Here is a 13,857-nt window from a genome sequence, read left to right on the forward strand (position 1 = left end):
AGGCAAATCAGAGTGCATCATTCTAGAAGGTATGTGACTAATCCAAATATATAATTCAGATAAATATTAGAGATCAAAACCGAGGGCTATATAGAAACCTTTACAGTTCAGCATCATCTGTTATTCTTCAAACTTTTTCAATGTGTGCGTGTGTTTTCTTTTTGATATCCTGCTCGCTGGCTTCCTCCTGCTCCTCCTCTGAGAAACAGAAACCTCTCTTTGAATATCAATGCTAAATCTAGGCAAATTTTTACCTTCCCTCAGATACTGATGGATGCAGGTTTTTGGCATACTCCAAGATAATCAGTTATTTTCATTTTTAATCAGTGTTGATGATCTCACGGCAATTTACCCATTTTAATCAACGCAAGTTGTAAGCAAAGTAGATTAAGCAGATGAAAAGCCTGATGGCTTACCAAAGCTTTACAACAGTGATTGCTAAAGGACAACATGAGCCCCAAAGCAAGTATTTTAGGGATCAAATAATTTTATGTCTGTATTTCTGTGATATCTACCAGGAAGCTGTTCATAGTGAGCACTTTACAAACTAACCTAGATGATTATGTGATTCTAATCACCATGATCTATTTAAGAAAATAAGAAGAAATCTGAAAGAGATCACTTTAGTCAATGAGTCCGCTGCATTGCTACTGCAGGCACCAGATGAGACAGACAATCTCATTCTTCCTGAGCTTCATCACAGAACTGATAAAATTCTTCCTGCTCCTACAGAAAGCGTCCCTCTCCACTTCCCTGCCTAATTGGTATGAACACTTTTAACTTCCAGCCTTCTCAAATTAGCTTGTCCTGTCTAACAGATCTAGAGCAGCCCCCACACCTCCTCTCTTAGTGAATGCTAGGATCTAATTCACCCTTCTTGAACATGAATGTCAAGATAGAGAGAACAGGAGGCTACAAATTGAAGTGTGAAGAAACAGTAGACAAAACAGAGCACGAAAGAGTAACAGATATCTGCCACTCCATTGCTATCACCTTTCCTTTTGGTAGAAAGACTTTTTTTTTTTTTTTTTTTTTTAGGTGAGGAAAGATAAAGTGCTTGTTGTCAAATTTGATGGAGCACTTGACTACAGTCACCCCTACTTTGCATCAGACTATAAAACTGCACCATTTGGCTTTTTGTAGCAGAAATTAGGTAGTTTTCACTGCCAGGCTGCTTTTCAGATTTGTTCCAGCAATGTCTCTAAGGGCTGAAAATTTTTTCTGAAGAGTGACTATCACAGAGTATACGCAAGACAAGAAGACACAGCTGTTCTCTTGTGAAAACTAGTCTCAAAAGCAGTATGAGAGAGACAGAGAGCTCGCGAAAGGAAGGGGAAGGCAGGCAGGCAGGCTGAAAAATAAAAAGCTGGTCTTTTTGTTCATTCTGCGACAAATCTGTATCCTCAGAAGAAATATGCCATACTGCACTTCGAAGAGTGCTATACACATGAATTTTTAGCACAGAAAACAGATTTGGATACTGTGTTGAGAGGAAATGGTGCTACAAGTCTGACTACTGTCTCCAGAAGCTTGTATTATTTCTGTCAAGAAAGCACAGAAAATCCTCAGTTCAAATAAACGTCTAGGTTGTCTCACAACTTGCTCCTCTGTTAGCCCTGAAAACAAAACATACTATCATGGAAGGAAAAGACCAGCTTAGAATTGGTAAAAAAAAAAAAAAGGCAGAAAAAGGAACACTACAGAGAGTGAAAAAGGAACAAAGAATAAAAATCTGGAAGTTGTCCTGTCATTTGAACCCTCTGGATAGCCCTAGTCCTCCCAACTCCATAAAGATACAGAGGAATGAAAAAAGTACAGATGTGGGCATAAGCATGAAAGAGATTCCTGGTGCGGAAAGACCTTTGGCTTGGGAAAACACACAATTGAGGGCTCTTAAAAAACTCCCAAGCTGCACAGAAAACGCAACAAGTGGGAAACGGCTGCTCGTGGTCCCTTTTGGTTGGAGAACTGGCAGTCAACAGCCTGAGACCAAACTAAAAAAGATACTTTTTTGTGCAGCACACAGCTTCACTGCAGGCTCCTCACTACAGCACATCATGAATGCCAAAAACATCACATAGCTTTAAAAAAGGTATGGACAAAGCAATGAGGGAAAAAAACCCTAACTGTAAAGGGCTAGAAATGCACTAACATCCCACCATTTTTTTTTACTAAACGCCTGATCTTTGCTAGAGGCTGGCCTGTTTCCTAGGAGAAAAATCCTCCCTTGTTTTCATACTCGGCCTCTGCACGGCTGCTGCCAGCACCAGGACACTGGGCTTTGACCTCACCTGCAGTTCATATTCTCATGCCATTTTCCAAAAGTTTGTTCTCTTTCTTTCCTGACTGACAACAGGTGGGTTAAAAACACCTTTAGATTTCACTGCTAATGCCCATCTGCAGACGTCCCTTCGCTCATCTCCCCATTCCTTCTCCACAACTGTTGCGTAGTCTGGACATGTCTGCGCAGCTGGCCAGCACTAACGAGACTAAATTTCAGAAAACTGGCAACTGCAATTATTAAATTGCTAAAGCTTTTAATAGCAGACTCACTGTTTAATCTCAATACATTATAGGATATAAAAAAATTCCTAAATCTCAAATAATTAAACATGCAGCATGTTTCAATACTTCTGTGTGAATAGCCTTGCCTTTGAATCAAACCTACAGGGTTTCTAAGCACTCTTTTACAAATGTTTGAAATCATCACGTTCATGCATTCTTGGGAAAAGAGCTTCAAAAGGTACTGGATACAAGTTAATCTGCCAATACGCTAACTTTAAAAGAAGGACACTTACACCTAGGCTGTGGTCAAATTAATGAGAAGCAAGCCACAGGTATTAACACATTTCCCAGGAGCTCTACCTCCAACCCCTCACCAACCGAGCAACTTCTCTGCTTTTCATCGTACTTATTTCTCTTCCAGCCTTTCATTGTTACTTTTCTTCCCTTGTTTACACATAGCTTTCATGCAAGACATTACCTATCGAGAGTCACAAATTAAACTAGCAGCTCTCACAGAGCTCCTCACTGCGTGTTCCTGTATTTGCACACAATAACCTGTACAGTTGAATGCAGAGAGAGCTCATCAATTTAAAGTTCATGCTAACAGCAGGGCAGCAATAGATATAATGACTGTATTTAAGAACTAGGAAAGGGCTAGAAACTCCCTGTTCCCTTTTCTAGCAAAAATATCAAAGGGCAGCACATAGCATGTGCACCACACACATTCATTCTCTCCACACTGCTGGTTTTGACTGAAACCAAAGCAATTCTGTGATTAAATTGGACACGTGGTACACACACTGCCTAAGATCTGGCTCCCTTTATCATTTCTTAAATAAATTATCCTGAATTAATTACCCAATGTGCTTGGGTATCAGCCTAACTCGATTTGTGCATACAGTTTTTAAATAGACAAGCAACAGTCCTACAGGATCCTGCAAAGTTTCCTTCAGTGCTCCATGCTCGCTTCCCAAGCATTGTGGTCTGCAGTAGGGCACTCCTTATAGCTAAGATGAACAGAGACTGGACTGTTATAGGAGCTGTTGAGTGTCTTTCATTAAAGCTGACAGGTGAAGGATCAGCATTTCATCAAGATTTTCTTTTAATATTATGCTTGTATGATTCTTAATACATCACGCTGAATATTCCAGCATTGATCTCCAGATACATCAACTGCTCAGTAGCTTCCTCGGAAATCCATTCAACTCTCCTATGTAGACAGATTCATGTAACAGAAGTTTCTTGCCTAAAACTTAATCCAAAAAACACACTTCGCCCCCCCCACCCCCGCCCCCCCCGGACAGAATGTTGGATCTAAAATGCAACATAACCATCACGGAAGATGTCAGACAGGGAAAACTCTCCAAGGAGACAGTGAAAGATGAGAACAGGCTTCCTCCTCTTCCTACACCTCAATTATTCAATATCACTTTACTGTCACTTCACAGTGCTTTAACCAAAACCTGAGTAAAGGCTAAAAGCAACATCAATCTTAAAAACAACACACAAACAGGAAGCCCAGAAATGCAAAGTCTCAAGGATTGCGCCTTCCACTCATTCAAACTTTAGATCCTACCTTTCTGTTTCTATTACTCACTGTCCTTAAAGTCTGCAACTATAGTTGCAGTGAACACTGAACTCTTCCCTTTTCCAGTAAACAATCCTTTTTGTCACATTAACACAGAATCAGGAATATAATTTTATTTCCACCACCTCATAGTTGAGGATCCTGTTTACCAAAATATTTTCCTGACACACACTTTACAGCATTTTTGCACACACTTTATTTTTCAGTATATCATAGCTAAGTCATTAAAATGTCAGAATTTGGATGCTGCAGTTACATTTGACTACTTCTGTGGACAAATAACAGGCTTTCATACATTTGACAGTACTTAGTAAAATGACTCATGCTCCTTCGTTTCAAGTAAAGCACTAGAAATGAAAAACACACTAAATGAATGGAGATGGACTTGTCGGCATTTGCTAGGAAAAAAGTTGCAGGAGGGTGATAGAAGAACTGCTGCAAACAAAAGGCCGCCATGCTAACCTGTTAGTGGATCCATTGTAGCAGTAGTTTGGAAGGAAATCGTAATTGAGTTCCCAAAAGACATGAAGAGTGATTCTTCCATAAGGGGCTGACACATTGTGATTGGCTTCTCTGAACATGGCATCAAAGCTGTCCAAGGTCATATATCTACTCAGAAGCTTGTGAGTCATTTTGTTTATCTCTATCAAGCCATCCAGCTCCTACAAAAAACAAGAGGAGAGAAAGTGAGCAGTGCATTTAATAAAGTGGAGAACTCAACAAAGTACATCAATAACCTTGACCAAATAGAAGACTAGAAAGTCAAAATGAACAACTGACTCTCCCCCAGTCTCTTACTTTAACGATAAGAGCTGGAAAGAATCAGTGCTCTTGGGATTGTTTTGTAACCATCTCCAACCAAAACCTCCTGAGACTTCAAGGGTATTCATTAAAATTGTTCCACTCTGCAGATGGGTCTCAAACACAGATCTATGCCAAACCTTCTTCCACTGAGAAAAAGTTAAAAATCCAACATTCAAATGGGTTCAGGCATCGGTCAAGAAGCATCTTCTGCATTTCCTACTTTACAAGCTGTCACGAAGTGATTTCTGCTCAGTAGGACAACTGGTGAACTAACTTATGTAGTTGTACTAGTAGGGATAACACCATATTTACCATAAATTCTTCTCATGGTTTACTCCAGGGAAGAATGCACTAGGATACAATGAAAGACCAGACCAGATTTTTACAAATGTTGTGAAGGTATCCAGGAAGTCACTAGCTGCAGACTACACAACCATGCCTTTTATAATGTTTCTCCTCTTGACAAGAAGGTGACTAAAAGAATGCCTTTTGCAAGACTAAGCTGCTTCTCTGCTAAGAGGTTTTGTCAATCTAGATTTTGTAAACCAAACAAACGTCTACCATAACATTGTACGATTTCACACCTACAGAAAAATTAAAACAAAACACAAGAGGGAAAAGTGTTGTTATTTTTCTAATAACACTGCTTAAATTATTTCCCATTTATATATATTTAACTAAGGTGTAGGATAAAACAAGTCTGCCTCTTAGTCATTCAGCCTCTCCTCCTTTCAGGAGTGACTGTACAACTATTTGCTGAGAGAATACTTAGAGGACTTCTAGCAAAACTGGAGAAAACTTTTTTTGCTTCTGCCATTAAAAAATAAATACAGATTTAAAGTGGAGGGAAAAAAAAAAGCTATATGCCTATCATTCTCAATGCAAATAAAAGAAATAAAAATTAAATTAAATTAAAATAAATTAAAACAAACCAAACCAAAATAGCGCCTAGACCCCAACTGCAGTGTTAGCGCTCTGGCAGAACTGCAACACAACACTCACCACAATGGAAGTCAAATCCTCACTTTCAAATCGACCAATTGCCAGTTCCATTGACCTGTACATGGCTGCTGAAATTCGCTGAGTGATCAATCGGTTCAGGTCTATTGACCTACCAAGAAGCTAAAGAAAAAAACGCTATGAAGTTTCAAACTGGAAGTCAAATTAGAAGACAAGCTGTACAAGGATATGAGACTCCAAAGATTAACAGCTATGGTGAACTTGGATTCCAAACACACAGAAACAAAGTAGATGGACAAAAATTATAAATTCACGAACAAATGAGGTACTACAATTTACATCCCAATTCTCACAAAAAGAAGTAAAATCATACGTTGCATTTACATCTAAGTATTTATATAGCATTTTATGCTACCATGACATTGTGCTGACAATATATTGAGAACTGGTGAAAGACACTACTAGGAAGGCAACGCTACCAAACGTGACATTTTTATTTGGCTTGTGTTTGCGTAACTGCAACAGACATTTGCACTAAAACAGGATCTTTTAAGTTTTTTTTTAATTTATCCTTCATATGACAAAAAAGCTGATCCCAAATGTCAGTTATGCCACATAGATGACAGAACATATAGCACAGAAAGAGTTTTATATACCTACATAAATCAACACCATTGGAAAATTGCCAAGCGACTCGAATACAACAGAGTATGAGTTAACTCACTTGGACATGTCTCTGTTTCAGCAGTGTCTCGTAGCGGTTGGACTGTAGCAACTGAATGGTTGCTCCCTGATTCTTGCATTCTGAACGTAATCGTTTATCCAGAAGCAGGCTATTAAGAAAGGAAGAAAACACTTAAAGTACATTAGACAGGAAAGCAGAGCAGAAATGCATGAATAAAAATTCTCTACTGGAATACGTACCTGCCAGCCATTGCCTTGTAGTACGCAAATATTTGGTCTGCCAGCTTGTAGACAAATTGGTCAAAACATAGGTTTACCTTTGGGGGGGGAGAAAAAAAGTGCATTTAGAGATACTTGAAATTAAGAGGGGAGCTTATCCAAGACCTCCCATTGTTTATCAAATGTAATTAAGATAGTTAATGCATCCAAATTTCCCAGTACAAGAAAAGATGATGTTCAGTTTTCAGCATTCATGTGAGGCATTTTGCACAGGTCTACAGGTTTCCTCACAACGTATCACCCCACCAGTTACCCATCTTCCGGTCTTTCTTCTCAGTTTTTTTTTTTATCTCCAACTGTTCTGAATCTCTTATAATAGGTCTTGGCCTTTAGCATCATTTTCACATTCGGGTACAGACTATGATTCTCCAGTAGCTAAGGTTACTTTACCTCTGCCTCAATCTCATCATAGAGGAACTGCTTCTTAAATTTAGTAAGTGCATAATGAGCACTGTCGTTATAAAGGTCCAAAGAATACAGAACATACCTGAATGAAAAAGAATAAAGAAAAGTTACATGTCTATAGAAATTATGATTCTTTAGGATGGTGCAGTCAAGATGATGTAAGCCAGTCAATATTGTAAATCATGTTTATTTGAGTTTATATAAAAAGTATCACAATTTCTCCTTTAAGAAAGTCTTTTGTTAGTTCAAGAAATTGTAGAGATAAGTATACAGCCTGAAACTTGTTTTCTAGATGTAGCTTTCAATCAACATGGAACTATGCTTTTATCACTATGCATTATATTTGACATCTTGACGTGAAGAAAAACTTCTTTGAGGGTGGCAGAGCACTGGAACAGGCTGCCCAGAGAGGTGGTGGAGTCTCCTTCTCTGAAGACATTCAAAACCTGCCTGGATGCATTCCTGTCCAACCTGCTCCAGGTGAATCTGATTTGGCAGGGGGGTTGGACTAGATGATCTCTGAAGGTCCCTTCCAACCCCTCCAATTCTGTGATCTTTGAGGAGTCAGTAAGGAGAACTCACTCAGGGAATAACATATTCGACTGGTGCAATGATACTTATATGAAAGGTTTCGTATTTCAATTATTCACTTCAAAAAGAAAACTCTGAGAATCTGGAAACTGGAAAATGTAAGAGGAGAATTTTATAAAGGTTTAAAATACCTTCTCAGTGACTGCCTGTTAAAACCAATTAAAAAAGTCACATCGTAATAAGGAATGGCAATCATTAAGAATAATCATTGAGTGGAAGAGCATATGTCTTACTCCATCATTGATGCTTCTTTAGTCTCCAAAATATGGTCCGTCAGAATCCAAGGCATGGACATCTCAATGGGAAATTGGATTCTTCTGCCCATGGTTAGCTCTAAGAAGAATTCCCTGAACCACAGCTGGGACAGATCACAGCATTGCTGCAGAGTCTCTTTTAGAATAAATAAGGGAGAATTACACTTCTTATAGAAATACATCAGCAACAATACAACTGTGATTCTGATGATGCGATGTGAAACAAAAAAAGCAGGCGTGAGTCACTAGAGCTATACATAGACCAAATATGTAAACCAAATTCAAAACATAAAGCCCATGACATTTTCAAAGAGTTTTAAACTCCATGTTGGCCCCCAAAGTGGTGCCTTATTACAGAACAAAATGTGGAAGTGGGCCAGACTACCAGTTAAACAGAAAAACCATGTACACCAGTAAAGGGGGATTTCTCGTTTAATTTCTCAGCTGGGAGCCGAGAAAGTCGTACACTGAACTTGGGAAGCAGCAGGCAAAGAAGACAAAATTGTACCAGATCCACCAGTACCATCTCTGGAGGACTGAATCGTTCCACATCTTCCTGTTGATTAGATGGGCAGGAAATGGCAGACAGAGACACAAAGGAAGGATTAAAACAAAAAGTTTCTAAGGCTGCTGTCAAGGGCACGGAGGTGTGCTTCCCACCTCTCCAGAAAACACTCAGCACAAGCCTTCTTTTGCAGAAGACTTGAAAACTGAAACTTTTTTGGAGTTAACTTTTTACAATAAGATTCTCTGAAGACCTTTTGAAGCGCTGTTCCCCAGTAGCATTATGACTGACATTAACAGGCTCCCCCTTCTCTGAGGGTAAAGAAGTCTGGCAGCAAAACAAAAATGAAAGACAACACAGCATGGTGATGACAAAGACTAGATACATTCAATGTCAGTAGGTGAATTCTTTAGGACAGCATGTTTCCGATTACAATTAACTGAATAGTAAGAGTAGTGAAATGACATCAAATTTACCACAACAGAGAATTTGTTGCCTCTGCACTTAAAACAAAAACAAAAAATCCCCCAAAACCCAAAACACAAAAACTACTTCCTTTTTAAAATTTCAATGTGTATAGGCTTATCTGTCCCTTGTTTATATAAATATGTACATTAAAAAAAATAGAAAAGGGAGGTAACGATATGAAATTTGACGCGTTATAAACAAATGTATAACAAGTCAAAATAAAAATCCCACCACAATATTGAATATCACGTCTCAGAAAAAGTTTGGACAGACCAAGGCTTTTGATAAATAGACCAAAGGTAAGTTGACTTAGGCAATCGGAAACATTTTCCAGGTCGTGTTAGAGGTGTTAGGACATGCTAAGCTGGACACTGATCATCTACGTATCTTACCACTGAAATTTATCAAATGAGTGTAGAAGAAAGACTCGCGATGGAATTTTTCTATGTCCAATATGGTGGGCCCCTCAAGGCTACTTCTCAAGGTTTTCTTGGAACCACTTTTGTCAGCAATGAGGGACTCTAACATAGTTCTCACCATGTAAAGCTGTATCATTAAAGGAAACAATTGTGGTGGAAAGGGGGGGGAAAAAAGGAAAATACACATGGTACATTAGTTGAGCAACACTGAGAATTACTATCAGTAAGCGACTGCTCCACTTCAAATTGAAAACTGGCACTGTGTGGGTAAAAGCCTTTCAGGCGAGAGGAACAGATGCAACGCTAGCCTACACACCAGCACAAACACCTACCCATGCCAAGGGGACCTCCACTGACACTTAGCAGCAGACCATTTGCAGTGGAACAGTTCACATCACCACAAAAAGTAAAAGTAATAAGTAATGTCTTACCACCAAAGTTTAAAAGAGGCGGATAGATGTAGGACTGCCTCAGAAACTTGTGTGTCACATGCAATAGCTTTTCCAATCCCAGAGACTTGAGCTGCTTCAACAGCTCAGCAGAGTTTAAGGACTCTGTCATAGTGCGAACCATGTAGAGCTAAAAACCAACAGACAGGGGCAGGCAGGGGAGAGAGAATCCGTTAATAAAAACACATGGGTGAATAAGGAAGGGGAAACAGAAGCAGAGAAAACGTGTTAGTTTGTTAAAGATGAAAAGCAGCACAGTAAGCATGCAGAGGAGGACATACAGAAGGGTTTCTTTGTTCAGAATAATCACTGCAATCCAGCGCTCCCTCAAGCGAAGGGAAAAGTTCCCGTTCATTTTAGAGGATGCTCAGAGAGCCATTAGCTTCTCAAATGATTTTGCGAAGATTTCCAAGTATTACCAATTCATTCATTCATTACCAGCCATTTTAGAACTGCATGAAACTGAAAAAAACCTATCTAAAATCCATATATTTGACGTCCCTTCCTCCTGTCAGCCAAGACAAACGAGTGTGCCAGCCCAAGAGCAGAAAAAGCAGACAGAACCATGTACTCCCAAACAGCCTGTTGCAGCCAGTGAAACAAAGCCCTTAAATGTACCAAGCACAGGAGAAGCACTGGTGGTGATATTTAATTTTTCCCCCCAGAAAATTAGAAAGCAAACCATTTTTTTCCAATTCCCAGAACAAAATCTTCATTAAACCCATCATACCATAATTTAAGCAACTTTTTATTACCCAAGATTATTATCCATACATGCTCTCTTCCCCACAGATTTTAGGTATTAAGAAATTGTCTTTACAAACCACAGTTGCCTTCAATTTTTCACCCAAAGTGCTCAGTACCTCATTTTCTCAGGTGAGCTATGAGTACCAGACCATACACTCTCCAAACAAATCCACAAAGAAAATAAAGATAATTATATGGAGGTAACAAGAACGAGCCTCTAGGTATGGGATTTCAACGACTACCACAGAAAACACACTTGAAATACCTTGTTTTAGCAGCAGCAGCAGATTAAATAGATTTTAGGGGGCAGTTTTATCATTCGTTACTGAACAGTAAGAGGGATCTTGTTAGAAGTCAAATACTCTCCCATATTTTACAGGCAATCATTTATGTTTTAAACACATTTTAAAACTACATAGACATCTATTGAGTAATGGGATTTAACAACAACAAAAAAAATCCATCAGCCATACCAGAGATGGGAGTCAGTCAATAAATAATTCAAATAGTTCAAAAATATTATTTAAAAAACATTATGAGCTCAATGAGAAAATATTTCTTCCCAGGAAGTCAAATTAAAGAGACTGAACAGTGGAAAAATTATGCGTCAGTAGAAAATGACAGCAACAGAGGATTTTGGTTAAGTATATATAATTTTATAAATATAAATCTAATCAGAGTAGACTTTTAGCTTTAAAAAAGAACAACCCAAAACTGTGATTTTTAAATAGCTCAGGCCAGAGAGAAAACATTTCATGCAATAATTGCTGACAGATACCACAACCACCAGACAGGAAAATACCTGAGTGCTGGAGGGTCCCACTGCACGCCTTGGGACTTTGATGTCAAAACCACTTTTGGGGTCCTTCTCTCCCCTTAGAGCTGGGTCATTGAACGGTTCATGACCCGCTTCCCAGTCACACACTGTCTTTCTGATGGCCTGCAAAACACTGAACACAATTCACACTACTTTAGACCAGTATCCAAGTGCACTGATGAGAACATTTTACTTTTTTTTTTAAGCACTCTTCCAAAAGCACAGAAACTTTGCAAGAGCATTCAGGAGCTCGGAGTAACTCAGAGCAACCACAAATGATTTCGCCAACAACTTCAAGAACGCCACATCCACCAAACAATCGCTCCACACTATTTATCAAAAAGGATGGTCCAGAGCTCTTCTCCTCTGTCAGAAGAAAACTGACCTCTGAAACTGGTTCACCAGAGACAAAAGTCACCTGTCATGAATTCACCTCTGGGATCTCTACCAAGTGCATCAAGCCAGTTTGTTCTCCTAAACCACAAAAAGCAGATTATTCCATCAAACCAAAGCAGATTATTAACCAAACTAAAGAGAGAGACAATTCTGGCTTGAAATGAAAAGAAGCAGCAGAATTCCTGTTTCCAGCAGAACTCCAGAATTCAGCGAAAATTTGTACAAACAGCTTCATACTTCTAAATCCAAATACTGAACTGGGCTTCACATACTTGTCAGAAACACAGTCAGCCATATCCTGTGGCGTGCTGAATGATCAAGCAAATGTCTCCTCCCAGATCTGAGCAGGCAAGAAAGTGTTACTTCCCTATTTCATGAAAGCCCCTGGCACAAAAAGACTCTCCCCGCAAACTTGATGATTTTGGAATAATTTGTTTGGAGTAATTTTTAGCTTCTGACTGGATTTTTGTGGCAGTCGGAGCATTTAGCAATAGCTTAATTAGCCGAAGACTTTCACCTCTAAGAATTTTGCAATGAAATGTGGGAACGAACAAATAGTAAACAAGTCAAGATTACAAGCAAACAATTAGGGACAAAAAGATAAGGTCAGGAAATGCCACCAATCAGTGTGGGCAGATGGAGCACTTGAAAGAGAAGTGTAAGGCTAATAAGCCAAAAGCAGCAGAGGCTGAGAAAGAAGGCAGGATGCTAAGAGCACAGAGATAAGACTACAGAGTGTGAAACACTGGAATCATAAAGAAGGTAGGCAGTAACACCTTTCTTCAAAATAAAAATACTAGTCTTGCTTCCAGTGTTACAGTACTTAGCTTTCCTTAAAATAAAAATAAACAAGGAACACAAGGCTTCCTGCAGTACTCCTAGAGGGCTAAAGACAGCCTGGACGCTCACTGTACCCATGCTGGCAGCCATTCATTTTTGACTTCATATTTCTTCAGCTTCCAATAGATATTCAGCTATGCTAACTTTGAGTACCAGACAGACTAGTAAGGGATTACAGACTTGAAGAGGCAAAATTTAACAGCTGTGCAGTTCTGCAACAAACATAGTAAGATTTGCGAGAAAGAATATAGGAGAAGATGACAAGAAGAATTCTACCTCTGAATGACATTTTTCTTCTTTTTAATGGCTTGTCTTAACGGCTCTCTAAGCGTGACCTGGGCAAAGTCCTGAAGAGCTGCATAAATGGTATGGCGAATGGCATGATTGAAAACACTTTCCATCCTTCCCATCAGCACCTGAAGACCTTTGATCATGGCAATCACCTGCAAAAAAAAAAAAATGTGTATTTTTCTTATTTTGTTTGCATAATTGTTTTAAAACCCCCTTTTTAAATACAGAAAATGAGAAAAGGGGAATTAACAAGTTCCAAAAGATAAAGGATAGTTTTTCTGTACTCCTCCTACATATTGAATGGAGGAAAAAATGCTCTTTCAGAGTCAACAGAGGGCATGCTGTCTTTTTGCACTGGGTATAGAAAACGCTTGTAGAGAATGTTCTCCTTTGTATAGAATTAATCTTTGGAAAATCCCCATAAAAAAAGGTTTATCTTACCTCAACCAAAGCAAACTTCTCCTCACTAGTATAGTTGTATCTTGTTGCTCTTTCATACTCTTCCGCATTGTCAGGACAATCTTTATTAGAATATTTGTCAGTTGGGTGTACCAGCTTCCACGAATACTGCAGTTCACACAGCAGAATAGGGAGAAAAAAGATGGGGGTAAAATAAAAGGACTGAGAAACACAAAACCCAGCTGGACACAAATAACATACTTTAAGAAATACTTCAGTGTTTTCAAGAATATCTGAAAAATAATATTTTGTACTATTCTCAAAACCTGCATAAATTCTGAAACTATTATCTAGTGGAAATGCCAAACAATAATTTGCCTAACAAATTTTCTTTAAAGCCAGCAATCCTGTACTAACTTAAAAAATGCAATACACACTCATCAGGTAATGCACTTC

At 38.8% G+C, this 13,857-nt stretch overlaps 1 protein-coding gene across 3 annotated transcripts in view; it reads right to left on the reverse strand.

Moving 5' to 3' along the window:
- The window catches only part of CYFIP1 (cytoplasmic FMR1 interacting protein 1), an 82,888-nt gene that overhangs the window by 35,277 nt on the left and 33,754 nt on the right, over window positions 1-13,857 (reverse strand). Inside the window, exons 13-22 of one of the 3 annotated variants that reach the window (XM_063340148.1) lie at window positions 13,444-13,569; window positions 12,988-13,154; window positions 11,461-11,608; window positions 9,436-9,589; window positions 8,050-8,206; window positions 7,211-7,307; window positions 6,782-6,858; window positions 6,582-6,690; window positions 5,900-6,019; window positions 4,556-4,755 (exon numbers count right to left, since the gene is read on the reverse strand). In XM_063340148.1, the coding sequence (XP_063196218.1) occupies window positions 4,556-4,755; window positions 5,900-6,019; window positions 6,582-6,690; window positions 6,782-6,858; window positions 7,211-7,307; window positions 8,050-8,206; window positions 9,436-9,589; window positions 11,461-11,608; window positions 12,988-13,154; window positions 13,444-13,569 (1,355 nt within the window). Of the gene's footprint in view, window positions 1-4,555; window positions 4,756-5,899; window positions 6,020-6,581; window positions 6,691-6,781; window positions 6,859-7,210; window positions 7,308-8,049; window positions 8,207-9,435; window positions 9,590-9,893; window positions 11,431-11,460; window positions 11,609-12,987; window positions 13,155-13,443; window positions 13,570-13,857 lie in introns of those variants that run through there. The other 2 variants (XM_063340156.1, XM_063340166.1) reach the window with 2 other exon arrangements.

The sequence above is a fragment of the Chroicocephalus ridibundus genome, chromosome 1 (genome assembly GCF_963924245.1).
Source record: "Chroicocephalus ridibundus chromosome 1, bChrRid1.1, whole genome shotgun sequence".
NCBI lineage: Eukaryota > Metazoa > Chordata > Aves > Charadriiformes > Laridae > Chroicocephalus > Chroicocephalus ridibundus.